The 27212-nt window shown below is 39.5% G+C and overlaps 1 protein-coding gene across 2 annotated transcripts in view; it reads left to right on the top strand.

The window, feature by feature from the left end:
- Positions 1-27212, top strand: part of GALC (galactosylceramidase) — a 54644-nt gene that overhangs the window by 19861 nt on the left and 7571 nt on the right. Inside the window, exons 4-15 of one of the 2 annotated variants that reach the window (XM_063439928.1) lie at positions 4464-4577; positions 5511-5650; positions 8381-8419; positions 9920-10047; positions 16928-17083; positions 18923-19047; positions 19995-20122; positions 21737-21826; positions 22314-22403; positions 23370-23514; positions 24353-24533; positions 25838-26001. In XM_063439928.1, coding sequence (XP_063295998.1) covers positions 4464-4577; positions 5511-5650; positions 8381-8419; positions 9920-10047; positions 16928-17083; positions 18923-19047; positions 19995-20122; positions 21737-21826; positions 22314-22403; positions 23370-23514; positions 24353-24533; positions 25838-26001 — 1500 coding nt within the window. Of the gene's footprint in view, positions 1-4463; positions 4578-5510; positions 5651-8380; positions 8420-9919; positions 10048-14257; positions 14389-16927; positions 17084-18922; positions 19048-19994; positions 20123-21736; positions 21827-22313; positions 22404-23369; positions 23515-24352; positions 24534-25837; positions 26002-27212 lie in introns of both variants that reach the window. The other variant, XM_063439927.1, reaches the window with a different exon arrangement.

Below are 27212 nucleotides of genomic sequence, written 5' to 3' on the forward strand. Positions count from 1 at the left end.
TGTGTACAGTGAAGGGACCCATACACACATTGAGACCCATACACACATTAACACAAACACACATTCGATGACCCTTACACACATTGACACACACACACTGTCCCATAAACAAGCAGACACACGGACACACATACACTGACCCATTAACAAACACAGACACTCTGACATATATACTGACCTATAAACAAACACACTGACGCATAAGCAAACACAGACACACATATACTGACCCATAAACACAGACACATTGACACACATACACTGACCCAGAAACAAACACAGGCACACTGACACATACATACTCAAAGATTCTCACTCTGCACAGTGCCGTTACCTGCTGCTTCCCAATGGCCATCATTAGGTCTGCAAGTCTGGAGCTGGCTAAGGGCTGTCACCATATCTCTCTCCTGCTTCCATTGCCGGCATATGATGTCACGCAGTATCCCGGCAGCCTGCTACACGTCTATTCACTGCGAGGAGCAACTATGCGATGCCGCCTCCCAGCTCCCAAAAAATTTCAAAGAAAAAATACAACTTTTAAAGCTGCTGCAACCTTCAGCCAGTCCCAGCTTCAGCAGCCCACTGGGACATTTCCCAGTCTCCTGATGGGCCAGTCTGGCCCCAAAGAGCTGCTGGGCAGTTGTCATGCCCTGATGGCAGCCCTGGTCCAGGATTTAGGGATTACCCTGTTGTGTCTAAGGTGTTTTCAGAAAAAGGAAAATAAAACACTCACAACAGGGTAATCCTTAAATCCTGGACTGGTAGGGGGTACTTGATGACTGGGTTGGGAACCACTGCCATATAGCAGGGGTGGGTAATCTGCGGCCCTCCAGATGTTTTGGACTACATCTCCCATAATGCTCTTAGGGCCATAATGCTAGCAAAGCATCAAGGGAGATGTAGTCCAAACCATCTGGAAGACCGCGGATTTCCCACCCCTGCCATATAGGATTGAATGGATTCTGGTGAAGTGGAAGTGTAAATGCGGTATTATCAATAAAGCGGTTGGGGGTTAAGAGTCCCAGTTTTTGTCAGATCTCTCTAAAATCACTTCGCAAGCAAAACATAATGTGGACTGATCATTTAGCACCATCACCTCTATACAATAATGTAGTGGCTATGGTGCTAAGAGTACCCTCTTAAGCAGTTTCAAAAATGTAGCTGTCTCTATCTAAACTATTAGCTTTTAGCATAATCCAGTTAGCCAAGACTTGATTGTCAGGGGCATTTTTTCCCCTTTTCCCTTTTCATCCTTTTGCACATTTGTTTGCAATTTCGCTAACACACTATCCGCTAACACTTCCACTATATACTAGATTCCCTTTGTATCCATTAAAACAGGGCTTGACAAATCCCAGGCGTCAGATTGCCACGGTGACTAGAAACTTTGCCCTGATGTCTGGGATTTGCCAGCTCTCTAGTTAGTGTGGGAGGGAGCTTTGACGCCGCCCGTGGGTACATGGAGGTGGCTGCCCTCCCGTGGGTACTTGAAGGATGCTGCCCGCCTGCAGGTACATGGAGGATGCCGCCCACCCGCCTGCGGGAGCATTATGGGCAGCACGCTAGGGAGCAGGAATATGATGTCATCATTACAGAGCGCGAGGGAGCAGAGAGGAGCTACAGGCAGAGTACTGCTCCCTCGCACACAGGCAGAGAGCAGCCCCACTGGACCCCAGGAAAGACTCACTCAGCTCTCCCAAAGGCAGGGAGGCTGAGTGGGTTTCAATTCAAACAAAAATGTGTGTGTGTGTGTGTGTGTGTGTAAACCTCTGTGAGTCTGTCAAGAGTGTGTGTTTGTGAGAGAGCCTGTCAGACTGTGTGTGTGTTTGTGAGAGAGCCTGTCAGACTGTGTGTGTTTGTTAGAGAGCCTGTCAGTGTCTGTTTGTTAGAGAGCCTGTCAGTGTGTGTGAGCCTGTCAATGTGTTTGTGCGCGCTTTTAGGTACCTGCCCCCTCCGATTGCATGAGGAAGGTGTTTTTACTCACCTTTCTTCCCATTTTCCCACGCCGTGACAGTTTTGTCATGGCTGAGATGATCAATTTTTATGATCTCAGCTAAGGCAATGCTTTCCCTTAGGAAAGCATTGGGAGAATTTTGTGCATGCGCAGCAAATGTACCAATCCGCATCTCCTCTTGGAGATACATTACATTAAACAATCTCTATGAGGAACATTCAGCGCCTCCATGCAGAGCTTGGAGACACTGAACCTGTGTGCTGCACGTGGTGCAGCAGTGACCCAGGATTCTCTAGTGACCGTCTGAGTGACTGTCCTTAGAGGTGTTAGTAAGCAGCAATGTAAACTCTGCCTTTTTGCAGAAAAGGCAGTGTTTACACTGAAACGCCTGCAGGGACAGGCTATAGACACCAGAACAACTACATCAAGCTTATGTAGTAGATATGGTGTCACGAGTGCTAAGTGTAAGTAGTCAAACTGTATGCTGATGGTTTGTCGTCTTACCTTGGAAGGACTTAGCTGTTGAAAGCCAAGGGAAGCTCATAGCACTCATGGCCATTATACTGATGCTAAGGATTGCAATACAAACTTGTCAACTTTTTGAACTTTGTAACATTTTGGCAACGTAGAATGACAAATTATAAAAAGCTTTTATTTTTCACTTCCTCAATGGGTCCCAACGAATGATTGTGGTCTATGAAGTTGCATAAACTGCTTACGTGTTAAAACCCACTATGGCTGTAAATGATAAATGCTTAAAGGAACACTCTACACACACAAAGCAGTTCAGCTTGCTGAAGTATTTTTTTTTTGTGTCTGCAGTCTGTCATATTTGTGACATTTTGTAAAAGTACTAAAATACAAAGAAGAGTTGCTGATTTAATCAATATTCTCACAAAATGTATAAAAAATTCACAATTGTATAGAATTAAAAATAAACACAATTTATCAAAGATAACGCGGATGTAACATGCACCTTGGTATTAAAGACCTGCAATAATGTGCAATATTAATGCTTATACTAACAGTGACAAGTGTCCAGCACAAATACCATAAGCCGCTTACGTTCCAAATACATGACGCAATTCAGAACGTACGCCAGAAGGCGCCTGTACCTGTGTCTGGAATGGAGATAATGTAGCCGCAATAATGTAAATTCAGCAAGGGAAGAAAGGTAACCTTGCTATGCATTGCTTCCAGTGATGTCTGCGTGCTAGTACGATGTCGAGGGAATCCCAGCCAGTGAAACAGATTATGAGTAATAGCGCCAATAACTTTCCTAGCTACTACTAAATGATCCAATTGAGTATCTTCAGTATATCCCAGGAATTCAAACCCAATTATTACACTGACAAGTCCTAGTTGGATGGTTAAAACAAATCACGTGTACTCCAATAAAATGGTCTGTACCTACACCTCTTGGCGACCATATCTGGATGTCACGGTGAGAACCGTAACAGGAGAGCAGAAGAGGCCACTGTGGACAGTTCTTCTTCTAAGGCAAGTTCTTCCAGACAAACCAAAAAGGCAGTCTCTTTGCCAGGAACAGGTCCGCTTCTTGCCCCTTCTTCATGCTGGGGATGTATCTGGATTTTATGCAGGCTTATAAATTACCACAATTCCTCACCTGAAGGATCACTTGGGTAAGTGGCCAATTGGGTGGACCTAAGGCCACATGGGTCCCCAGTCCAGATGGAGGTTCATGAACCCTAGTGGCTTCACGGGTCGACAGTACAGCAGACAAGGAATGAATGGATGTTCTGCTGTGTATCTGTTGCCAGAACGCCTGGCAAAGAATATTGAATTTAGCGTTGAAGATTTCTCTCCATGACTGGCTTACTTAGTCTTCTGATGTTTCAGTGCGATGGCCATTTTTAGAAATTCCACGGTCTTTGGGTCAGAAGTAAGTAGTGTCAGTACTGCAGTAGAGCAGGAGCTTACAGTGGGGACTGAGATATTCCCCCACCGGTCCATAGGTCGGGTAACGGGGCTTTGTTTCCCAAGGGCTTTGTTTTCAGGTGGGTAATTGGCCATCTCCCCTCACCTTCGGGTCTTCAGTCGCTCTAGGTTGCAGTGCTAGATGGAGTGATTCCTGGACAGCTCGATTCGGTTCGAGCTACAGAGATACTGCAAGGTGAAGTATTCATTTGCTGCAAGTCCTTACCTTAGTTTATCAGGGATTGAAACCTTATATGCCGAAGTTAGGCTCAGATTTTGCTGAAGCTAGTAGAAGACATGTCCGATCATCTCGGACGTCAGACCTCGCCCCTAATTGTGTTTATTTTTTAATTCTATACAATTGTAAATTTTTAATACATTTTGTGTAAATATTGAATGAATCAATTAGTGCCCAATTTTTTCTAAATATGATTGTTGATTTGGTGCTATTGTCTTAAAAGAGGCAATATGTTTTTTTCTTTACAGACTCTACTTTAGTCTTTACAGCTTATAATAGTGCAGATTTTAATAGAATCTCTCCCTTAAAAATGTATCTATTTTATTTCCTCAGATGGTACAGAACCCTCTCACATGCACTATCCTGATGACCAAAATTACTTCAGAGGGTACGAGTGGTGGCTAATGAAGGAGGCCAAGAAGAGGAATCCAAATATTACCCTAATAGGTGACTCATTATAAACATGTTTGAATTAAAGGGGTTTCTGATTTATTGACAAACTGCAAAGGCACTCTGGTAATCTGGTTTGAATCCAGATAAATGCATAATAAATGGATAACACAAAGTGTTGAGTTGACCAAGTTTATAACAGGAATTATCTCTGTGCAAACCATAGATGAACGAAGTAGAATAAAACATATATTAAATATGTTGACTTACCGAAAGGCAAGCTACTAGAGCTTTTGTCTGTTCTCTTGCATTCTGTTTTGATCTCCACATATTGAATATACTATACTATATAGAAAATTGTAAAATAAGAGACCTTATATCAGTTTTTCACAGCCATTTAAAGGTAAAGGAAGGGCAGTGAAAAGTGTTACTTTAAACAAATGTATCTCATGATGATGCCCCTTCCTGGTCCCTAACTTAAATTTTCTGAATTCTAAGCATTAATTGATTTACCATAATGCAGCAATATTACCAATTACAATTCTCTCCTGGGTTCTGCATCTCTTTGTAGAGTACTATTTCCACAATTCTCTGTTGGGAAATTGCATTGTAGAACAACAGCTGGAGGGTCATTATTTAAAGAAATTTGCCTAACCCCTTGTCATGGACTCACACCATTAAAAAAGATGGGGAAAGAAATCTTTAACCACTCGTATAAAATTTCAGTGTTGCTCACCAAATATGCCACATTTTGTTTTCAAGTTGCCTTTATCGGATAACGATATGTCCCTCTGGGTGAGCCGTATGATCGTCAAACTTGTATGCTACACATATGTCCCACCAGGTGGGACAAACGATCGGAATAAGAAAATTAAAATGTTCCACCCTGTGGGACAGTTGAGGGGAAAGGGTTAATCTGACTTTTAAGTAGTATTGTTATGAAGGCATTTTTTGTATTTTCTAAAGTTTTTGCTCTTTTTCGTGGTTTAGGGTTGCCGTGGGCATATCCTGGCTGGATTGGTAATGGCAAAAACTGGCCTTATGATAACCCTGACGTAACCGCTTATTACGTTGTTTCCTGGATCATAGGCGCAAAGCAGTATCACGACTTGGATATTGACTACATTGGGGTGAGTCCAAAACTGTGAAACTTACAGGAATGTATTCACTAAACCCATAGGAGTTTCTGGGGGTGGGATCTTTGGGGGGCTGAGGCCCCACATGTGGGCTCTTTAGCCTCAGTGCTCCGCCAGGCTATTTAGGGGACATACCTTGTGAATGTTAGGAGTAGGGGCTGGGGAACAGAACGTTGCGTATCCCTCTATAAGATTGTGTGGCAATATGTGCATGTTTCCGGCTATGCTTTCATTGAGAGAATATCAGCTGCACTGTATTTTCTGGACCATACCAACACTCCTGACTAGATCACTTGTAATGAATTGAATGCTAACAAAATGTAAAATGCTAAAATGAAAACGCTAACTTAAAATATTATCTGTGGCACTATATAATAGTCCTACTTTAAACAACCAACTGTATTTTCTATATCATACCTTCTTGTAGCCGTCCTTAAAAGTAATTAAGAAAATGGTTGGTTCCTTCTTGGTTCACTGTTGAATAGGCATTGCTGCCATATTCCTTATCAGCAATGCTTGAAGTCCTGGAACAAAGAAGATAGACCAAGAGCTGCCCTGTTGGTATTATTTAAAGGAACACTACATTGAAAATGTAATTTAAAAAAAAACTGTTTAGTAGATATACCCCAACAAAAACATGCATGAATTTTTTTTTTAATGTATTGAGGTTATATCTAAATATCTAAAAACAGCTTTCAAAAACTGCAAATCTCTTGTCTGCAGCCTTTTTAAGCAACCCCCTTCTTCCCCAACAGATACTTTCAGTCTGTGCCAGGAAACACTTTAATCAGAGACTTCTTATAAAAAATTCTCTCTGCTGGAGCCACAAGCACACATGCACCCATTAGCATGGGCATGCGAGTGCGGCTTTCCAATGCTTCTCAAAGATCTGTAATGCAGCTTATTTAGAAGGGGGGGGAGGCAGGTGCGCACTAGCTTAGCGGACATGTCTCTTCCATAAGCTCCACGTTAACAGGCTGTCTGGCAGCCAGGGAGGTGTTTCTGCCCTCAAATATTGAAGTGCCGATTTCTACTATATACAGTCGCAAATGTGAGGAGCTCTAGGCACATAAAGCACTTCATAAAAGATATTTTAAATTGGTAATTGCATTCCTTTTTAAACCTGGAAGGGTTTTTGATTGGAATGTTAAGTTAAAGGTCAACTTAAGTCATCCCATCTATGGGCAGGAAAGTGTGAAATGCGTACGTCCCACATTTGAGCGGTAGAATCCTGCGACTCTTGATACGCTAAAATGTTTTGGATCAGTTCATACCTCGACATAAGTATTCAGACCTTTAAACCAGAACTTAGTTAAAGCTCCTTTGTCCATGATTACAGGTACAAGTCTTTTTGGGTATGAGGCAACAAGCGTGTCTTGTTCTGGACCAGGTTTTCATTAAACATATATCTGTAGTTTGCTGAGTTCAGCTTTCCCTCAACCTTGGCCAGTATCCCAGTCCCTGCTTCTGGAAAACACCCCCAAAGCATGATGCTACCATACTTCACCACCATGCTTCACCATTGGTATGGTATTACGCAGGTGAATGGTACCTGGCTTTCTCCAGACATGACACTTTGAATTGAGGCCAAACAGTTCAATCTTTTCTTCATCAGGCAACATAATCTTTTTCTTTTTTGCAAGTTACATGCAGACTTTCATGTGTCTTTTATGTGTTTTAGTGAGGAAAGGCTTCCATGTAATCAGTCTGCCATGAAGGCCAGCTTAGTCTAGTGTTGCTTGGATACCTGTTCCACCTCATGTTTATCCAATCTACACATGTGATCTTTGGAACTCACCCAGAGTGACCATCAGGTTCACGATCACCTTTCTTACCGAGATCCTTCTATCTAAATTTCTCAGCTTGGCCAGATGATCAATTCTAGGAAGAGTCCTGGTTGTTCCAACTATTTAGGAACTATGGTGGTAGTTGTGCTCCTGGGCACCTTCATATCAGCTGAAATGTAGCCTTCCCCAGATCTGTGCCCTGAGACAATCTTGTCTCTGAGCTCTGAAGGCAGTTCCTTTGACCTCATGGCTTGGTTTTTGCTCAGATATAAATTTACAGTTTTATATATAGCCAGGTGTGTGTCTTTACAAATCATGTTCCATCATTTGAATTTGCCACTGATGGACTCCAATCAAAGTGTAGAAACATTTCAAATTATGGTCCAGAGAAAAGGGATGCATCTGAGCTAAATTTCAAAATGATTTAATGATTTAATTTTATTTTTGCTTTGTTGTTATTATGGGGCATTGAATTTAGATTGATATGAAAAATACTTAAAACAATTGTAGCATAAGGATTGAAGAGGTTTTAATACTTTATGAATGCAGTGTATATATCTACAGGTCTAAATACATTTTATAAAACATTTCTCTCTTAAATTCTATCCATCCATAGCAAACAAGTGTGATATCTGGTGTAGATTAAATTATACATTTTTCCACTTCTGAGATGGTTGCTGTAATAGCCATCTCAGAGGACATCAGTTGCGGCGTGCCTTTCAAGTACCCCCATTAGTACTCTTTTTGTCTTGCGTTACAGAATTCAATGTATTTCTTTGCATGTAATACATCCAGGATTGATTAAGGTCTCTGTATTGACAACTGATATGCCAGTAACAGAGTGTTTATAATGCTGAGTGCGATCTGTTCATTCTGTATTTTTCGCATTCACTGCGCCTAATTAATTGGGTATTTAAATTGTTTTTTTCTGTGTCAGATCTGGAACGAGCGAGCGTTTGACACCAAATATATAAAGGTAGGAACTGTAAATACACAATATGTTGAAGTATATTAGTCACATTGTTTTTTTCTTTTGCTTAATGTCCTGTCTTATTCCCCTTCTTTCTATTGGAGTGTCTGCTTTTGTTATCTTAGAAACTGCATTGTCCTGAAGAGCTTACAATTCAGTCTTTTGCACTTATATTGTATACATTATTTTAGACAATCTTTATTTTCAGTTTTGTATTTCGAACAGACAGATAAAGAGAGAAGTCAGTACAGCTAAAAGGAATTCCATTAATCATATTCTTGTATGAGATATAATAGACATGCAACCCATATTGTGACGAACAGCACAAGATACAATACATAATAGGCAAACAAACTTAAACACAAGTGAGGCATCTATTACCTTCTTACAATCATATCAGTCACTAGACCATTTATGCCTTTTACACCTGTCGCCCAGCTAAAGCCGTGTACAAATTAGTGCTGAGCGGGTGTTTCCGTCCCTAATACAAGATCGAGAAATCTGTTTGATGAACATGTAAGGAGGATAGGTAGAGAGAAAGGAAAATGAGGAAGAAGAAACGGGGGGGGGGGAAGGAGAGGGAGGGATGGTGAAGGGGTTGTCCTGCGACCCCCTACCCCCACTTCCAGGGGGAAAAAAACCTACGTTCCCACCAGGGGAAAGGAGAGGGAAGGATGGTGATGGGGTTATCCTGCGACCCCCTACCCCCACTTCCAAGGGGGAAAAAACCTATGTTCCCACCAGGGCTGGAGAAGCAGGTCGGTAAGCAATATTTTATTTTGGTTGGAGTGAAAGGACTGCTTAACTTTAAAAAAAATCACTCACCAAAAGCTAATGTTAGGCTTATTAGAACATTAGTATAACTCCTATATACTTGCGTGATCTTGGGATCAACTGAAACCTTAAAGGGAATATCTAGCTACCCTGATGCATACTGTTTAATGCATATGAACTATAATGTTAAAATGCACTTGGTTTTTCACAACTCCATTCTTAACTGCCTAAAATACTACCATTTTTACTCTGCAGAACTTTGGAGATCAGAGTAGAGTCATTTAACTCCTAAATGGCAGAGCTTAGAGTTGGACTACTTTGTAAACGCACACATCAGGAAAGACATTACTTTGTAAACTTTATTTATTCCTAAAATGTATTGCTCGGAGTATTTACCCTCTGAACAGACCCTAAGAACAGTTTTTATGGGTTTGTAAGATTTGCTCACATGTTTATATTCTTTACATTGTTTTAACTTTCCAGACTATACCTAAACATAACAAGAACAAACTTTTAAGGTGGAAATTATTTAGCACTTATACATGTGAGGAAAATCTGTAGCAATTTGTTTTGAATGTCCTGGCTACAGTGTAACTTTGTTAAACACTTCTTTGCTGGACCTGTTTGCTTTGGTAATTGGTAACGTCTCTGCGGTTCAGATAAGTATGCTTTTCTAAACTGCGCTTTTAATAATGCCGCAGTAACAGCCTTTCTCTGACCTCTGTCGCCAAGGTACTCCGCCACACTTTGGACAGACTGGGTTTAGAAAACGTTGGTATCATCGCAGCAGATGGACAGTGGGAAATTGCCAAATACATGGTAGTTGATCCATATCTTAATGAGGCCGTGCAGGTCATAGGGTAAGTCGGCATCCATGCATATTAACTTCAAAGTCTATTCCCTTCCATCATCTTGGTGCTGGTGCAAACACACTCATCTATTCTTTAAAATTCTCCTTTTTTTTTCAAATCCATACACAAGATCTATTTAAACTACTTTATGGCAGCACTGGTAGCAAGTTGGTTGTAATCCTGGTGGTTTTGCATGGCTGTTTATACCTAGCATGTCTACACCCTACCTGCACACGACTCTCTGCCTGGGCCTTTAGGTGCCATCTCCACTGTGGCTTTGCTTTTAGTTTTCTTGCATATGTGCATAATCTGAGCTTCAAATCCAACATAGTCAAAGCACCTAAATATTTCAACACTTCCTCTTGGTGTATGACCTATTGGACTTTCAGTAAAGCCTGAACCTCTAATGACCATGTGTTTCATGTGACCCCCCTTATACGCTATTTACAGACTGGCTCATGATGTGCCTAGCATGTTACAGACTTGTTAATATGGACTTTAAATTCAAATGTGTGGTTGACAAGTTCCACTCATGCATTTGCTTGATGTTTGGGTCTGGGTTTCTGTTGTGAAATGCGTTGCTTGCTTATTTGCTTTTACAATGCCAAGCACACTGCTGTCACCGTCTGTCTTAGGATAGGGCATAAGTTGTGACTTCAGCCACCATTTTCGTAGTTAATATAATTGCACCAAAGCATTTTGAGGTTAAAGCCGCTGTGGTTTTAGGTAAATATGGGATTGATGCCTTTGTGAGCAAAACCGACTGCGTGACATTAAGGTCAAATTTGTGCTGTATAAATTGTCACCATTTGCATGACAACTGCAATTTAAAGGAACACTCCACACAAATGTAAAAATATAAATAAATATACCCCAGACCAAAACATGCATGCATTTCATTATGCATGTTTTCATTGGAGGCATATCTAAAAACTGCATGCAAACCTGTCGTTTGCATGCAAACGCAGCCGTTGCAAGTCCTACCCTTCCCCAGCCCAGACTATCAGTCTGCAGTTGAAATGACCAGTCTGGGGCTTTTCATTGAAAAGCCTCTGATTCTCAGGCAAGGGGAAGGGATGTAAGGATGACACAGGAGCCACGAAAGCAGAGGAGGATGCCAGGAAAGCCTGGAGGTCATATGTGCCATGTGGACATGCGCATAGGCTCACGTCTGTTGGCTCAGTGGAGCTGACTAAAGAGGAAGAGAACCTACGCATTTCTTTGTTTATTCTTCTATAAAGTTCCATTAAAAAAAGAATGATACTCTTTAACCATAAAGCACTTCAGCAAGCTGTGGAGTGATCTTTTAATCTTTTTTGTGATATTTTCTCCCTCCTTCCAGTTTTTATATATATATATATATATTTTTTTTTTAAAGAGCTACCCAGTTTTCTAAACAGAGATAGAATACTAATTTGATTATTTTTTTTTTACACATAGACTTTTTAAATTTGATAAGCTAGCACTTTATTCTACTGAATTGTAAGCTCTTTGGGTCAGTGGTGTTTTTTTGTTATTAATAATTAGTATTTTCCCTGTTTTTGCAACTGCATATTTTATCCTTTTATGTAAATACAACTCTTACTTCTGCTGTGATGGGCAAAGCAGATTATATTGCACATGTAAATCACTCTGCCCTGTAATTACCTATATTCCAACTAATATGCATGCTGTGCCCAGTCTCCTTTATATTATATACATAAAATATATATTCATATACAAAGTGGGATTTGATTTATATAGATGTATATCTAGATCTTTATAGATACATGTAGAAATATGTATTTGTGTTAGTCTATGCTACTCTGCAAAGTTGTACTCGCCCATACCTTTTTCATCAAATGTATTGCGTTTCAATTGCCTCTTTCAGCCTCTTTCGATGACATCACTAAGGAAACACAGGTGATCTGTGCTATCCTTTTAAACCGTGTTTATCAGGCCGCTATCTATGCCCCAGAATGACTGCCTGACTACAAAGAATACTTTGGGAATGCAGCAGTTCCCATTAGGAAGGAGCATTAACCAGCTTTAGAAACCCAAATATATATTTTTTTAATAAATTCTTTATTTTTGAGATTTCAAGAATTTTTCAACTTTGTGGGGTACAGAAAGGAAAAAGGGTTGCAACATGTTACAAGCAAAGTGGTTAAATTTTTAGGTGTTAACATTTTGCTGTTTACATTCATTATTTCAGTTGTCTAACAGGTTACTGTTGTTGCTCGGGGTCTGGAAGAACCGGGTGGGTAAGATGGGTGGGGGTATCTCCTCCGGTTGGCGTGACCACCATTTTCCCTGTGTTTAGTTAATGTGTCGTGGGCGTAAGATTATGTTATTGTTTTGGTGGGCTCAATCGTGTTCAACGCCTTGTTCGTGGGCTTTGTGAGGTGTCGTGGTCTTACTCTGTCTTTTGCGTTGTGTTGTCTCGGTCCTCTGGGGTCGGGGGTTTAGAACTTGGAGATTGTTCTTGTGTCGTTATGTCATTTTGTGGTGTTTGGTTGAGCTCGTGGAGTTCTCTTGAGTCAGGTCAAGTGGTTGTTTGTAGTTGTTATGTTTGCAAGTTTATGTGGGTGGTTTCTGTTAGTAGTGGTGTTTGGATGTGCGGTGTGGGTGGGTGTGGGAAATGGGTGGAATGTGGAAGAGAGGGGGGTAGTTCATCCCACCTCCCCTCCCCCGCCGCACGAGTTCTCCTACAATGCCAACCAGGGGTCCCAGATCTTATGAAAAGATCTGGTGTTCTCATGTACTAGTGCGGACAGTTCGTCCATCTCCATAGCCTCCTTAACCTTTCTCTGAGCCTCTGGGGCCGCTGGAGAAACCCAATATATATTTTTAAGCTAAAAAAAACAAACAACTTAGTAGTTTTCATCCATTGTGGAAATTCATATTCTGAATGTACTTGTTTCCACCTAACTGGGGAAGGATCTCTCCTATTCACATGCTTACTTTTGCTTCTTGTTAGCAGAGGGCAGCTGTATGAATTGATGGTAGTCAAGAAGTGCATTTAGTAAGTTTGAAATATGCTCAAGACTAAGAAACCTTTTACGTGCATTTGTGAACATTTATAACATTTATAGTCATTCTCCCATTGATTGCTTTCCACTGATCCAATAAACATGTTTTCTTTTTCTGCTAGCATATGCTAACTACCTTGTAACCATGCCAAGATGGCAGGATAGCATCTCCTGGGTGAGGGAAAAGCCAAATAAGGAACTTTAAATATGTCCGCTTAAATCTATCTGATCAGCTGAAAGCAAGTGGCGAAAACAATATATACATTCACTTTTTATAATAAAACTTATTGTTGCTGGTTTTGTTCTAGAAAGGGGTTAAGGCTTTATTAAAACATTACTGCCTTTTGTGACTAACAGACGTGATTTTGCCTGTCAGACTCTAAGCCATACAAGTACAGAATGCACCCACTACATGTTCGATGTAATTTGTATCTGTCTGACTATGCTGGGTAGTGTTTTTAGTTTATTTTATATATTTTTTTAAATTTTTTTTTTTTTTTTATGTTTGTAGCATAAGGATTGAAAGGGTTTGAATACTTTATGAATGCAGTGTATATATCTATAGGTCTAAATAAATTTTGTAAAACATTTCTCTCATAAATTCGATCCATGCATAGCAAACAGGTGTGATATATCTGGTGTAGATTAAAGGGACACTATTGTCACCAAAACAACTTTAGCTTAATGAAGCAGTTTTGGTGTATAGAACATGCCCCTGCAGTCTCACTGCTCAATTCTCTGCCATTTAGGAGTTAAATCACTTTGTTTATGAACCCTAGTTACACCACCCTACATGTGACTTTCACAGCCTTCCTAAACACTTCCTGTAAACAGTCATCTAAAGTTTAAAACCTGTTTAGGTTTTTTTTCTCCAAAGTTGTTGCTGTACATGATTTCAGTTTTTCTGTCGCCATTTTAGCTGTGCCCATAAAGCACATAGAATAAGCGCAGCAAGCATGAAGTAAAGGAGCATCAGTCACAGTAGTACAGTCTTCTTTTAAATACTAATATGTTCATCATGTTATTTTATTTTTCTTTCCTGTTCATGGTATTATTTTTCTTAAGCACTTTCTGTGTAATACATATATAATAGTGTCAAATTCCACTTTAAATGTTACTTTAAAACATAATGCCAAAGGGAAGCTAGAAACGTTTATTATTCTTCACTCTTTCTTCTCTTCTTTGCTTGACCCTCAATCCCCTCCAAGCTATTACGCTACACGTTGGACAAATACGGTTTGGAAGGCGTGGGGATCATTGCCAGTGATAACCTCTGGGAGCCCATCTCTTATTGGATGCTGCATGACTCTGAGCTTCTCAGAGTGGTCGATGTCATAGGGTAGGGGCTTCTGATTTGCTTCTTTCTTCTGTTTTAGAGCTGTGTGTATAACAAAAACTATTTCAGTATTAAAAACATCAGCATCTTCTTATATTTTCCATCAATCATTTTTAACAACTTCCTAATATTTTGGCCTGTTCTGTTATGCACTTTTGTTTTAATTCCTGTGGCCTACACCCATAATTTGTATTCTACTAATGAATTGGACCTATATTTAAAGTGTACTAGTCTGAAATAAGTGTTTCTATAAAACTGCTGCAGTATAAAGTGCATAATGGAAGACTTTGTGGTGCAGAAGAGGGGGAGGCTCTGTTGCCAGCATGCTATGTATACTAATTATAGTAGGCCAAAATGCAGAGAATTGAGATCAACCAGACCAGAGATTTTCTTCTGAGCTGACTTACGATCCTTAATTGCTACTGCAGGAGATGGATGTACAGCAATGTGTTAAAAATGTATGTGTGTGAAGTGTTTTACATACAGATTTTACAACCCCAACAATTTAAATTAAAGGAACGCTATAACAGTCAGGAACACAAACTTATTTCTAACGCTATAGTGTTCAAAAGTGATGATCTCAGCCAATCATAATGCTTTCCCATAGGAAAGCATCGGATTGGCTAAGATTGTCAATTCTGATTATTTCAGCCAAGGAGGCAGACTTTTGTTTTACTGATGGATTGTGGGTAAATTTGATTGGCACCTGAAAAAGGACCTTGCTTAAACTCCGCCTTTTGTCAAGTTTTGTCGAACTTGACTGCTGTACATAAGGTACCACACTTTTCCTTTATAAAACCTAGCAAAACATAAAAAGACACTCAGGCACAGGAAACTATACAGAAGCAGTCTAGATAAAGTTTATTTTTGGTGACCAACACTTTAAATCTTCGAAAAATAAAAGTATTGTTTTTAATTGTAATCGTTTGAGGGGACCCTGCATAAGGACTCAAATTCAAAGACAAATCCCAGGCGCCAGGTCGATATGGCGACTAAAAATGTTGTCCTGGCGACTGGGATTATTCTGCCCTTTAGCAAAGCCGGCCCGGGGGAGAGTGGAGGCTTCCGCCCAGGGAGCATTAGAACCGGCTGAGACAGCAAGGAGGTGGCGTGCGAGATAGCAGTAAGCTTCCTGCAGTTCCATCAGAGTGTGTGTGTGTGTGTGTCTGTTTAGGTACCTTCCCCCTCCGATCGCACAAGAAAGGTGTTTACTTACCTTTTTTCCCATGCCGTGCCAGCTAAGATTATCAATCTTTATGATAAACACTGCACTGCACCGATCAGCATTTTATTGAGATTAATTAAATGAATGCCTCTCTATGGGGAATATTCAGCGCCTGCATGCAGAGCGTGGAGACGCTGAACATAAGTGCTACACCCTGTGCAGCCCTGATTCAGGACCATCTAGTGACCATCTACATTGCTGCCTAATAACACCTCTAGTAGCAGTCACTCAAGCATTGCCTTTTCTCTGAAAAGGCAATGTTTACATTGAAAAGCCTACAGGGACATGATATATAAAGCCAGAACAACTACATTAAGCTGAAGTGGTTCTGATGACTTTAGTGTCCCTTTATGAATTGCATTTTTCTCGTTGAAAATTAAACTTTGTTAGTTTAAAAAGACTGGTTCCTAACCTTTTTTAGCTGGCTCCTAGATTCCAAAAAATTTGTCAAGCCCTGATATGAACTTTCTCTTATTGACTGCTTTGAGACAAATACTTTTCAGTTACTAGTGATAAGCTTATCTCATTTAAAAGAATATAACCTGAAGTATACTCTAGCAATCACATGTAAATACAGTTGTCGGCCATGCTGTCTTATCATGCATTCATATTGTCCTGTCACTTTCAGATAAAACTGCATAGGTCCTTCTAAATATCTGTTTCTCTGCAGTCATTGACATTGCATAAATGACTTTTGCTTCTTCCTAAAGCAGGCATAGGCAACATAATGCTGGCAAAACATCAGCAGAGATGTAGTAGTTTGTCTTCCCCATGTCTGAAAGGTTAGTACTACTTTAAAGGGACACTACAGCCACCAGAACAACTACAATATAATGCAGTGGTTCTGGGAAGTAGAGACCGTCCCACCAGCTCGGCAGTGTAAACGCTACCCTTTCTGGGAAAAGGCAGTCCCTACACTGCTGCATAATGCCACTTCTAGTGACTGTCACTTGGATTGCTGCTAGAGGGCCTTCCTGTGTTCTTGTACTCCTCCTCTGCATGGAGACACTCAGCACTTCCCATTGATATGCAGTTACTCTGTGAATCTCTATGAGAAAATGCTAACTCTGCAATTTGCCATGCATGTGCACTAGGATCGGGGGTGTAAAGGTGAGTAAATCTTTATTTTTTTTTGTCCTAGGGAGGGCCCAATAATTCTAGGGGAAACACTACAGAGTTAGAAATCTGTTTTTAATCCTAGGTTAGAATGACTGAACACAAATTATAACGGAATAACTTTTTTCATGGGGTGCTATCTAACCTCAGAGCCGTCCATGTAATAATGTTCCGTGCTGTCTTTTTATTCCTGTAACAAAGGGCTCACTATCCTGGAACCCTTACAGTCAAGTCTGCAATTGACACAGGGAAGAAACTCTGGGCTTCTGAAGATTACAGCACTTACAATGACGAGGTTGGAGGAGGCTGCTGGGCTCGGATCCTCAATCAAAATTACGTTAATGGCAACATGACATCGTAAGTAGGAAAACTTTTAAAAATATATATGAATGGATTTGTGCTGTATATATACATAGTGTATATGATGAAGGGTTTGAGCAAAAACTGCAAGGTTGATGTTTTAAACAACAATGTAAATACAAGTTTTATTTTCTTGTTCTGAAGAATGAGCTTGGTGTGAGAATGCTATCTTTTTTGTATTTTTATATTATGGGCTTGATCCGCACTAGGCAATACCTTTTGGTTTCCTAGAGTGCAGGTCTTTTAGTGAGGAGAATAGTAATAAAATAAAAAAAAATCGTTTGCGCTCTCTCTCTCTCTCTCTCTCTCTCTCTCGCAATTTAATAGTTTTTTTTTTTTTTTTTTAATAATGAGGGTTTAGTTACAGTATATGATAAAACCTTGCATAATCCTACCACATCGCCAATGTACCCCATTTGTAGCAGGTTACAGCTCTTATAAGATTAATCCACTTACTTAAAGGGACACTATAGTCACTACAACAACTACAGCATTTTCATGCAAACATTGCCTTTTCAGAGAAAAGGCAGTGTTTACATTGCCCCTAAGTGACACGTCCTCTGGCCACTCCTCAGATGGCCACTGGAGGTGCTTCCTAGGGCAGTGCTGCACAGTATGAATTTTTACTTGCTAGTTTCAAGTGGAAATTTCGAGCCCTGTATCAAGTAAAGATGGCAGCACACACCGATCTTAATTAAAACGTTTCTTCTTACGGTTTATTCCATATCAGTGTACATCCATTTGTAGAATGATGTGAAATAAAACATAAGAAGAACCTTTTTTTTTTTTTTTTTTAATGAAGATCTGTGATTGCTCGCTGACCCTTTATGTTGTTGTGACCTGGAATATATTAACCTTTTTTTTCCTCTATCCATTCTTTTCACATTTCTATTGTACTGAAATAATGGATACTTTTATACAGTACTTTTTCCGATTTGTATTTAGTGACTTGCACCAGTCAGTTATTATCAACAAGAAGGAAAGAAGATACCTTGCTTCAAATATGTCCTGTAAAATTGAGCCCTGTGTGACCCATTATTGTGCAAGCTGTTTTTACTAGGATTAGTATGCTAATATGGTATAAATATGGTACTAAAGGGAGAATTGTTGGGAATTCAAAGTGAATTTCAAATTTAAAGAGACACTATAGAACAACTACAGCTTACTCTATTTGTTCTGGTGAGCAGAATCATTCCCTGCAGGCTTTTTGCAGTAAACACGGTCTTATCAGAGAAAATGCAGTGTTTACATTACAGCCTAGGGATTCCTCCCCTGACCACTCCTCAGATGGCTACTAGAGGTGCCTTCTGGGGCAGTGCTACACACTGTGTAGTACTGAAATTCAGTATCTCCACCCTCTGCATGGAGAAACTGAGCTTTCCTCATAGAGATCCATTGATTAAATATATCTCTTTAAGGAGCTGCTGATAGGCCAGGGCTGTGTTCTGCTTGTGCTGACTCTGCCCCTGATCTGCCTCTTTAACAAGCTCAGCCGATCCAATGCTTTCCTATGGCTTTGATCAACATTTTTGCCAAGCAGGCATATCGGGAGCAGTCAGCAGCAGCAGACTGGAATAAAATTAAGATTTTGCTATATTTAAGGGGGTCAAGAGGGTGCCTGGTGGAGGGGTGATTTTAACACTATAGGGTCAGGAATACATATTTGTGTTCCTGACCCTATAGTGTTCCTTTAAATTCAAAATAGCCAAACTGGAAAGTTCTCTAAATCCGCTACACCTCCAGTTCGGCTGCTTTTGGCCCAAGATTGAATTTCACTTTAAATTCCTGTTCTGTCCTGTAAGTGTGCAAGTCTCATATATCCACTTTCATACCCAGGACCATCTCATGGAATCTTATTGCCAGTTACTATGAACAGTTACCCTTTGGCCTGGAAGGTTTAATGACGGCGAAGGAACCTTGGACTGGAAACTACATTGTGTCCCCTCCCATCTGGGTCACTGGTAATGATGCAATCTTTTCTTAACATGGAACATTTTCATTTATTTTGGTCACATATTATGTTCATAGAAATATTTAATCAAAGTACCCCATTGTTTTTCTCTAATGTGTAAATTGTCAGGGACTTAAAGGGAATTTTAAATCTTAGGCCGAAAATAGCCAATTTTAGAAATTAACTATTTTTAGTTAGGTTTGGCCTAAAATGTATAATTTCATTTACTGAATTCTTGACAATTATCACTTTAGTGAGTGACCCCTTTTGTCTTAAAAGAACAAAAAAAAAAAAAAAAAAAAAAAAAAGAGAACCTGTTATTTGCTCTTAAGCTACTGTTGCAAGTTTGTTAAAAATAATGAGCCAGTTAAAAAGTGGAGAAATCAGTTGGTTTCAATTGTCCACTTTAAGAACCCTAGCAAAAAAAAGCTGCTCTTTTTTACAGAACCCCCACATTACTGCAGGTAATTTGTATGGGTTCTCAGCCTTGTACTGACGGTGGATTGTAGATCATATCTTATCCATGCAATAAAATATGTGTTGATAAAGCATAGACTTTGCAGTGTTGATAATAAGTGTACATTTTTGCACTGTAACAATTTGCAATGACAATTCTTGTGACTAAGACTCCGTTATGGAAATGAAAACAACTATTTATTTATTTATAAAATATTTTACCGGGATGGATACATTGAGATTTCTCTCATTTTCAAGTATGTCCTGGGTCCACAAAACATTGCATTGTTACAAAAGGATACAGTATTACAAAAATACAAAACCACAGAAGACAACTATGGCTGCTGTCTAAACTAATAACACTAGTGTAATACATTTTAGTAAAGTTTGCATTATAAGTCGCTTTTTTTATTTTTAAGACCTAAATCACACGTTGACTACTGAGAGAAGTGCAGGAACATTAATCGTTGCTTACTCTTTATGTTGTCTATTCCATTCCAGCTCACACTACCCAATTCACGCAACCAGGCTGGTACTACCTGCAGACAGTTGGGCATTTAGGCAAAGGTGGAAGCTATGTGGCGCTGACCGACAGACGAGGAAACCTCACGCTTATCATTGAGACTATGGTGAGGACAGAACGCATATAAACAACATGTGGTGTAAAGGGCAGCGGTGCTCATTAGCTTGTTGAGGGTCGGCTCTTTTCAAAACCTAAAGGAGGTCTGTCGGAAGCAATTAGAATTTTCCTAATGTATGATCATAGCTGTGACTTGGATTTCTTTATGGCTTCTGCATTTACGACTACATCACTAATGCAGGGCTTGGCGGCAACTTGCTGCTGTCTGACTGTTACACTTGTCAGACCAAAACCACTTAGGCACCTCCCTGGCAGTGAAACAAAAAATTCTGATATACGGTAAATGTATTCTGCATGGTTAAATAGGTCTCAAAAGGCACACTTTCACAGTGTGTTATTGATGTAACATGCCCAGCCTTTAAAGGGATACTCTAAGCACCAAAACCGCTTTAACTTAATGAAGCAGTTTGGAGTATAAATCGTGTTTCATGTAGTCTCACTGCTTAATTCCCTGCTATTTAGGAATATTTGCTATTTAGATCATTTTGGTTTCTATTTATGCATCCCTAGACACAACTCCCCAGCTGTGACTCACACCTTCCATTTTCATTTGTTTCTCATGTCTCATGTTTCATTTTCAATCAGCACAGTGTGTTTACTTTAGAAGTTATCTCTAGCTCTGTTATTTGAAATTGAAAAACTTAGATGAGGCTCCTGCATGCTCTAGTCAGCTATTAACAGGGCAAGAGATAAGGCATTGTAAATTAAACAGACTCTGCAATAAAGTAAGTTTAGACATTATATCTCTCTTACAAGAAGTGTGTAGGGAGACTGTGGTGGGTTTTCACTATAGGGTCAGGAATGCATGTCTGTGTTCCTGACCCTATAGTGATCCTTTAAACAATAAAAAAAACATTCAAACTCTGCAAATACCTTACAGCAAGGTGTTATCGTCGGGCTCCTTTTCAGGACTTCATTCTGAGACCATAAACTATGCAAGTACATCAATCCCAATTTCCTTTGGGGGGAGGTGGGGAGCCTTCTCTCTTTTTATTTGGGTTGTGTATATTTCGTACAATTTTTATAATAAAAGTATGCTGGCTTGGTATCGGACTCTTATGAAGTCTAATCATGATGTGTATTTAATTTTACATAGCAATAACCGTTACTGAGTGCTGGCAGGATTGCTAGAAAATAACCACAAATAATGTAAAACCAACAAACCAAAAAACTTTATGTGGAAATACCTCCTAGAGGGACATACTAACTATTTTAGTATTGTGATATTAGTGAGAGTAACTTAAGAGTGCTTAAGTGCCTTCTTACATGACAGTCTGATAATCCACAGGTCAGGGGTGATATTCCGGTATGTTAGACTAATTAATGCTACTCGGTATATCTAACTAATATAATAATAATAGTATCTAACTAACCTATTTTTTATTAATAACATGGTGCCAAATGTTCTAAACCGTAACAGCCAGAAGACCTTTCACTCCAACGTAAGTACCTTGTAGGGTACCAAATGCAACAGCGAGGATCTTTACTAAATGTTTTATGGTATTACATGGGCACTGGGGACGTTTATTTTAAATGACTGTACATTCAATCACACCCTGTGTTCACACAACAGTAAAATTGTATGTTCACTGTTTTTTTTCAGGCTCATAACAACTCTATCTGTATCCGCCCCCCGCTGCCGCCATTTAATGTCTCTCCACAGAATGCAACATTCTACCTCGAAGGATCATTTGTAAGTGACACATCTTTGTAGGCATGTGCATTTGTCGAATGGTTTGAGAACAAATCAATTGGTCCGGCATAGAATGTCTTTTCGATTTTGTTTTAAATGGATCAATCAGTTTATCAACAAATTGAAAGGTGTTTTATGACAGTCGAATCGATTGGTTGTCAAAAAAAAAATCGATGAATGCTGACACCTATTTCATTGTATGTTTTTGAAAACAAGTGGGCGATAATCCAACCCTCGAACTGGCTGCAGATTGGACAGCATTTTGGATTTGTTAAACCCAACCTTGGTCTCTTATTATGGACAGTACCCTAAATTAAAAAAAACTAAACTCCATAAACTTGCTGTTTTTAAAATCTGGGTATGCTGGGAAATATTGTTACTATATTCTATAATTTTTCTGGTGTCTTCCAGGTAACACTTGGCTGCAAAGTATTTATCTGTCAGCACTTAACATTAATGCTTTTTTTTTTTAAACGCTTTATTGCAGCACAACCTGAAAACGCTACAGGTCTGGTATTCCAAGTTAGAAGTGAATGCAACCAAGCCAGTTTTATTTAAACAGCTTTCTCCTTTAAAGGTAATCTGTTTCAAAATAACATTTTTGTTCTAACTTTTAAAGTCTCAAGGTATTACATAGCACTGTACATTTGGTGACTTAGAAAACAAGGATTCTATGTGTTTAGTTTCCCTTATAAAATATTATAAAAATTAAATAATATAAAAATTCAAATAATATAACCTAATAGCACAACTATATTTGGAAACCTCTCTCTGTTTTGAGAGACAAGTATTTAAAATCGCTTGTGCCAGTACACATCTTGTTGCAGCCATGATTTCCTGGCCACTTCTCGAGGAGGAAGCGTCACAGACATTACAGGAAGTAAAGTAGGCAATAAAAAAAAAAAAACAAGGGTAGCAAACTGGAAACAAATAGTGTTATTACTGATTGCTTTACTTTTAGAAATCCGATCCAAAATACTCTTTGGATACAACCTTGGTCATGTATAACGATAATATAGACTCTCAGCATCTTATTATAGGACTGAAAGCTATTAAAATAAAAAGTATATAAATGTAACACTTTGACGATTATCTTTTGAAGGAATATTTTCTACGACTTCCTAGGTTGCATTAGTAATGAAAAAAATAAAACAAGCCAACACGATACTTCACTCTGTAGAAGAGCATAGCCCTATGTGCCTGTTGCTGTGGTTTACCTCAACTCTGCTAGATGCTATGTCTCCATACTGCTAGCTCTTCCCTTCTTACTGATTTCCCCTTATGTCTTTCTTCTTTTCTTTGTTTTATTTATTTTATTCGTAGATTCTTAAAAAGGGAAGCGGTGTGGTTGCAAGTCACTAAGATTTTAGGTTAACAGATGACTCCTCCATTGAGGTCTAAAGGTTTCCTTTGGGCCCCTGTGTTTAATCTGTACTGTTTGTTCAAAGTCATTTTGTTGTTTCGCTCGTGTACTCTGTGTTCTTTTCAGTGGTGTCTTATTTACTTACCTGAACCTGCCTGCTTTCTGTTTGTTTTACCTCAGGTTTCTAATGGTGCCTTCACTCTGGAACTTGGTATTAATGAAGTTTACACTGTAACAACCCTCTTAACTGGACAAAAAGGAACATACCCACAGCCCCCTAAGTCCCAACCTTTCCCGCTAAAATACAAGGATGACTTCAATGTCCGTAAGTAAATTTCAGCAACTTTCTTTTAACTTTCGGGGGGGGCAACCTTGGCATAACTGTCCCTAGCTCACACAGGGTCGCATGAAATCTGGCTCATACATGGAGCAGGATGCTCTGACAGAATATATTGGCATCTAGAGCTCTGCGTTATTAAGGAGGACTCATGATATCTGCTGCTAGCATTTACTAAAACCTTAAAGGGACACTATAGTTACTAAAACAACCTTAACTTAATGAAACAGTCTTGGTGTATAGATCATGCCCCTGCAGCCTCACTGCTTAATTCTCTGCCACTTAGGAGTTAAATAACTTTGTTTATGGACCCTAGTCACTCTTTCCTGCATGTGACTTGCACAGCCTTCCTGTAAACAGTCATCTATCGTTTAGACTTCCTTTATTGCAATTCAGTTTAATTTAGATTTTTTTTTAACTCCCAGTCTGTTAATAGCTTGCTAGACCTTACATGAGCTTCTTGTATGTAATGAAAGCTCAATTTACTGAGCAGGAGATAACATTTTGTAATGTAAGTGATTGAAAGTGAAATCAGTTGTTCCTTTTCATGCAGGCTGTGTCAGTCAAAGCCTGCATGGCTTTGACTAAAGCTGCATAAACAGAAACAAAGTGATTTAACTCCTAAATGGCAGTGACACTACAGAGGAATGATCTATACACTAAAACTGCTTCATGAAGCTAAAGTTGTTTTGTTGACTATAGTGTCCTTTAATATTGAAGAAGAGGATGAGAACTCGTAGGAGGATAGAATAATCTGTTATTCTTCAATGAGCTAGCTTTCTTGCACATGTTTACCTGTGAGCTGACATACTGTGTCTTTACCCAGGTAATCCACCATTCAGTGAGGCACCTTACTTTGCTGACCAGTCTGGTGTCTTTGAATATTTCACAAACACTTCAGACCCCGGAGATCATGTGTTCACTTTTCGACAGGTGCTTACTCAGCGTCCAATCACGTGGGTAACAGACGCTGACCAATCAATCAGCGTGATTGGAGACTTCATGTGGTAAGTGATCTAATTATCAGACCAGCTACTGGTCCGGAATCCCTGTCAACACATTTGTTGATGGTTTGCCATAGAAACAGTTGCGTTCAAGACAAGACAAGTAGATATTAACTGTTATCACTTTTGAATAATCAAGTAAATTTAGAGTGCAAGTTTGAAGACCACTCAGGTTTGTCCTTTCTAGGTTTGTCATACAACCTTTCCTTTGAAAACATTTCTGGAGTAAGTAATTTTAAAACAGTTTAACCCTGAAGTTGGTCTCCCGGCACTGGTATGTAGTGAGTAACTTAATCCCCTTTGCTGCACAGTACAAGAATGCTTTCCTTGGCGGCTAGTAATAGGTTGAGAGTGCCAGTTACGATTGCTTGCAATGGGCGATCTAGGATAGGCTAAAAGCGTCCAAGCTACCCAGGCAAACCTTCCTGTTCTGTGCGGTGAAAGAAGCAGGGATGACTTGCTTCTGGTGGAACCATGTATTGTCTTTAACTGTACGAAAACAGATTTACCCCTTAAGGGCAAGTGGCCCAGTTACTCCAGCTTCATAATGACTTAATTGACATGACATTATGGGGGCTGGTGTCACCAGGGAGTGCTACATTCATGCATTTACCCAAGAATTTGTTCATAAAATTAGATCAGAAACCTAGTTTTTTAAGAATTTAATACTGGAGATAAAAAAAAAAAAATGAATATCCCCCACAGGCTATAATTTGGCCAGCACTGTTTCATACTATTCAGACAGGGGCCTCAAAACAGATGTTGCTCATACATTTTTCCATAGTGAAATCTAAAATCCCAACTGACAATTCATATCTAATCTTGGCACTTGACTGGGTTTGCACATTTCCCATGCTGCTCAGGCATATTCGGCCACCAGCAACACCAGAGATAACAATCGCTGCTGTAGATCAAATTGTATTATTGCTATTTCTTTCTATTCTGTGTTATCGTTTCATGAGACAATAGTGGAAACGTCCAGGTGGAGCATTTTTTTGCATCAACCTGGAGGAATTTTTTTATGATTGGCTTCTTGTTTATTATATCTTTTTTTTTATTATTATTTATTATAATCTCTCTCCAGATAAAACCATGAGCAGGAGCAGATTCCTTGTTTTAGTGACCCATCACCTATTCTATGGCTTAGTATTTACCTATTTAAGTAACTCTGTGAGAAGGTTACTCCATTCACCTCCATATATAGTTGTGTTGTCCTATATTACAAATGTAATGCAACTTTTAATGTATTTTTTAGTCTTATAGTTTTTCTCATGTCTAATTATTTATATTATATGATTCTGGTTCAGGTCCAATGTTACAGTAACCTGCGACATCTACATAGAGACACCAGAGACTGGAGGTGTGTTTGTTGCAGCGAGAGTCGATCAAGGAGGTTCGCCCACCCGTCTTGCCAAGGGGATCTTTTTCTGGGTGTTTGCAGATGGAACGTATAAAGTCACAGGAGATTTGTGTAAGTGATGTTTCTGCCATATGTCTGGTTAGCTGCTGTGATCTTTCTTGACGTGGCAAATTTGTCAATCTGAATTCTCTGTGTCTCTGTTTTACTCTCCACATTCTAATTTCTCTCCATTGGTTGCCAAGTCCCTCCTTTGGTTTTGATTTTTCCAAACGTCCAAGCAGCAACCCTCAGAAATGGGTAGTTGTCCTCGCTCACAAGACAGGTAGCAAAGTTTAAAAACCAAAATTCAGTCTCCTCTCCTTGTAGCCTTATAAAGGTCACCACCACCATGAGCTCTCCAGGTTCTGTCTGTCCTCAGGACAGACAGGTCAGTTGGCATTACCTTTCTATTTTTGTTTTAGGTGGACTATCAGATTGTAGTCTGGTGTGGGAAAGCCCCGTTTTATATGTTGGGCTACTTCTCCAGTAAAGCTTTTACTCCAGCCCGAGTGACAATGCTGTGTGTTTCCAAATAGCTAATGGAAAACATGCGCCCATACACACAGGTTATGATTTGTTTAGTTTCCATTTCAATTAAAAAAAAGCATTGGTTTATGCTAAAATTATTAAATCTAGGCAAGTGAAGCAGGGTTGTTGGCACACCAATTCCCACATTACAGCCTCTTTGAACTGTTCTTGAGCATTTTTATATAGATAATCATGTCTATATGTTAAGGTCACTGAAAGTTCTGGTCAATCACTAGAGCTTATGTATAGCTCTTCTATCTGTTCCAGTTCAGCTCCTGTGACGAGGCCTGTTAATGCAAAATGTTGCAATAAGTGTTGGGCTATTTCTAAGGCCGAGCCCATGCATTGAGGAATAAGCTGCACTCTGTATATGCTGCTCTGAGCATTGCAGAAAAGCTGGACTCTCTAAAGAGGCGGTGGAAGCCAATGTACACACATGTTGTGGTTCTTCTCATTTGCCTTCAAAAGCAATGTGTTCTTTGTGCCAAGGGATTTAATTTCTGTTTTTGTGTAAAATTCTAATTCTCCTATTTAGTCAGTATCTTCAGCTATGTACAGCCAACTGCATGTGTGACCGCAGTGCTCACACCACTGCAGCCTCTGTATGTTCCTCTTCCTTGCCTTAAGCACACAGTAAGATATTTAATGTGCAGTTTGATACACTTGTTTTCGGTTGTAGACTCTTTTTTTTAAGATAGAATGTGCAGTATTCCAGTTTAAAGCAACAGTGAGTCGTGTAAGATAAATACATACTG

This window comes from Pelobates fuscus, chromosome 13, assembly GCF_036172605.1.
Source record: "Pelobates fuscus isolate aPelFus1 chromosome 13, aPelFus1.pri, whole genome shotgun sequence".
Classification (NCBI taxonomy): Eukaryota; Metazoa; Chordata; class Amphibia; order Anura; family Pelobatidae; genus Pelobates; species Pelobates fuscus.